General features: G+C 40.5%; 1 protein-coding gene across 1 annotated transcript in view; it reads left to right on the top strand.

Moving 5' to 3' along the window:
• The first annotated feature begins 1,050 nt into the window (after nucleotides 1-1,050).
• Nucleotides 1,051-3,009, top strand: part of dlx4a (distal-less homeobox 4a) — a 10,137-nt gene continuing 8,178 nt past the window's right edge. The window contains exon 1 of the mRNA XM_063215478.1: nucleotides 1,051-1,544. Within this exon, the coding sequence (XP_063071548.1) occupies nucleotides 1,226-1,544 (319 nt within the window). The 5' untranslated portion in view covers nucleotides 1,051-1,225. The remainder of the gene's footprint in view (nucleotides 1,545-3,009) is intronic.

Here is a 3,009-nt window from a genome sequence, read left to right as displayed (position 1 = left end):
TTTAAGCCATATCATTGAGAGGCTATGTTTATTAGTACGATACAACCACCAGTGCTAAACAAATAAGGTTTGTTTCAGAATGGTGTGGGTGAAATAAAAACCTATTGGACACGAATACATAATAATAATAATAATAATAATAATAATAATAATAATAATAATAATAATAATAGTCCAGCTTCCATCATGGCACATTCTCATCATTTATACGTAATAATTGCATTCCTTGTTAGACCTATATAAATTACGCATAGTCATCAAATGCGCATCCGATCTTGATTACGATGGCTGTATAAAACACGCTGTCTTCCCTGAAGTGTGTGCCGTCTTTGTTGGTAAAGCGGTTTGGTACAATTTTGACTAGGTAGGCTAGAAATTATATGCCCAAGTGTGATAGTAACCTAATGCATTCACTTGATTTAGCACTAAATCGAGAACGGATGGTAGCATACGATAAAATGACACAAATGCGTAAAAGTTGAAATTACACAGAATAAAAATCGGGAATAATATGCCTACCTTTTTCTAATGCATTGATTTTGGCCAGCAAGCAATTGATCATTTAATATTTGAACAGCACCCTTTAAAGTCTGGGAGTAGACACCTTGCACTAATAATGATAGACTATTTCTCTGATTGTATTTGGAAACCAATCCATGTGTTTACATGAGCTATATGCAGGCTAGCCTACTCCCACCGCACAAATAGATTAAATACTTATAGGCTTCTTGGTTTAGTAATTATTTTGAACATATTATTTGCACACACTATACCAACTTCTTCTACAAAATTATGGTTGTAACTTGCATTGCAGTTATGTGAGACTGTAGACTATTGCCTATATTTGCGGCATAATTGAAGACCATCCATCCATCCAAAAGTGCATTTTGAATCTTATTAGGCTTAGTATATCCTAGCTGTCTGCTGTCCTCTGACCGAGTGACATATTTCCCCAACCAATCAGAGGTAGCTGTTCAGTTAACCAGCTAAGACCGGGGCGCACCCGCCCCCTAAATTCGAAATGTAATGGCTAGACGGGGAGCGCTCGAGGTTCGTGTGTAGCGCGCACACACGCCGCTCTTTTGTCCGTGCTCTGCTTTGAAATTCTCGTGAAATGTGTTGTTTTTATGCTCCTTTGACTGGCTAAAGGATGTACACGGAGCCCTGGATTTATTTAGCGTCCACTTATCCCCTTACGGCGCGTTAATGGACCCACCGCTTTATAATGACGATGAGTTCGCTCTCTGACAGTTTGGTTGCCTCGGATCCCTCCAAATCGGCCTTTTTGGAATTTGGCCACGGTTACCCACCTCACCAACAGCATTCCCCCAATTTGTCTCACGGACATTATCCCGTTCATGGGTTGCATCCGGGTGGCCATTCGCAACATGATAACCCCTTCTCCACTGGCGCATCATCCTACGGACGCTCCCTCGGTTACCCTTACCCGGCCCCAGTGGCTACTCACCACCCCGGTGCCTATCTTCCGTACCAGCCCAGTAGCCACAACAGTGTTCTGGGACATACAAGAATAGACGAATCAGGTAAGACGGACAGATGGACAGATCACCACTGATGTCTGGGATGGCAATGTAATATTACAAACTGCTGTATTACTGATTCAGTTGGCTGTTACTAGCCCCACAAACTGATACGGCTTGCAGAATCCATGTGCAATTAATCTTAATACCACTGCATGTTTTAGGCATCCGGAAAGCATTAGCCTTGTTGTAAAATATAGGCCTATCACGCTGACAAAAGTAGAGCTGTGCATCCAAACAAGACATGATATAGCCTATTTACACTACACGCCTACTTCATCTTTGTGAGTGCAGGGCCTTTTTGTGAAATCTCAACCGTGGCTATTTAGCTTCAGGCTTGGCCGCAATAAAGCATCGATATAAAACCACTTTACGCATGTTTAAGTCTGAAACCACCAGCGACTCTCGACGCATGTAAACATTTCTCCAAGTGCCCAGAGTAGGCTAGCCTAAATTAAGCCACTGGCTGTGCAGCTATTGTTCTATTAGGTTGGCGAGGTCGACAATTTCTCAAATAGGTGACGGAGGAGAGTCCTGTAGGCCACCGACGGTGTCAACAGTTAACATCCAAGCAAAGCATATCAACCAAATATTTGCCCTATGTGTACATTTTTAATTATTATTATTATTTAAAATGGAAGCTGTAGTCTACTGTAGCCTATCGAAAGTGCACATATTTGTTTAACACTTTCCTGAAAATGACAACATTTTAATTGCAGGCTGTAGCCTAGGCCTATCAGGAGGATGAAACCCCCCGAAAGTGTTATTGATCAAGCAATGGACTACCATCTGATTGACCGAATCGGACCTACGCCATTTGTTTGAATAGGCCTATAAAGCAATGGACTACCATTGACAGAATTACCTATCTTACATAATTTGTTTTTATTGGCCTATATTAATCAAGCAATGGACTAGGCCTACAATTTTGATTGTCAAAATCGGACCTAGTAGCCTAGGCTGCATCATTTGTTTGAATATATTAATCAAGCAATGGACTACAATTTGACATAATCTGACCTAAATCATTTGTTTAGGACGAATAAAAAAAGAATAGGGCAAAATCAGGCCTAGGCCCAATTAATAGCCTAATAGGCCTAATTCATTTATTCAATAGCCTATCAATTTTACATTAGCCTAGGTGTATGGCACATTTCAGTTAAGTCTATTGTTAATAGTTTTTTTTTTGTTATAGACAAAGATTAATGTCTTTTGACTAAAATGTGTTTAATGTGTTGTGGTTAAATAGGCCTGTTGTAATTAGACTAACATGTTTTGGTATGACTTCGCTAGTTATCACCTTTTTCCCCAATAGGCCAAACGCAAAACGGGATTCGTCAGCGAGGCAGGCCATTTTATTCTGACAGTGACAGATACGCACAGATGGGCACTAGTCCACATTGTGCATTTTCATAGATCCGTTTCAATCCAGTCCGCACTTCTAAAATTCAGCAAGTTTCTGATCTTC

The sequence above is a fragment of the Engraulis encrasicolus genome, chromosome 2 (assembly GCF_034702125.1).
Source record: "Engraulis encrasicolus isolate BLACKSEA-1 chromosome 2, IST_EnEncr_1.0, whole genome shotgun sequence".
In the NCBI taxonomy this organism is placed as follows: domain Eukaryota; kingdom Metazoa; phylum Chordata; class Actinopteri; order Clupeiformes; family Engraulidae; genus Engraulis; species Engraulis encrasicolus.
This window is presented reverse-complemented; position numbering and strand designations above follow the sequence as displayed.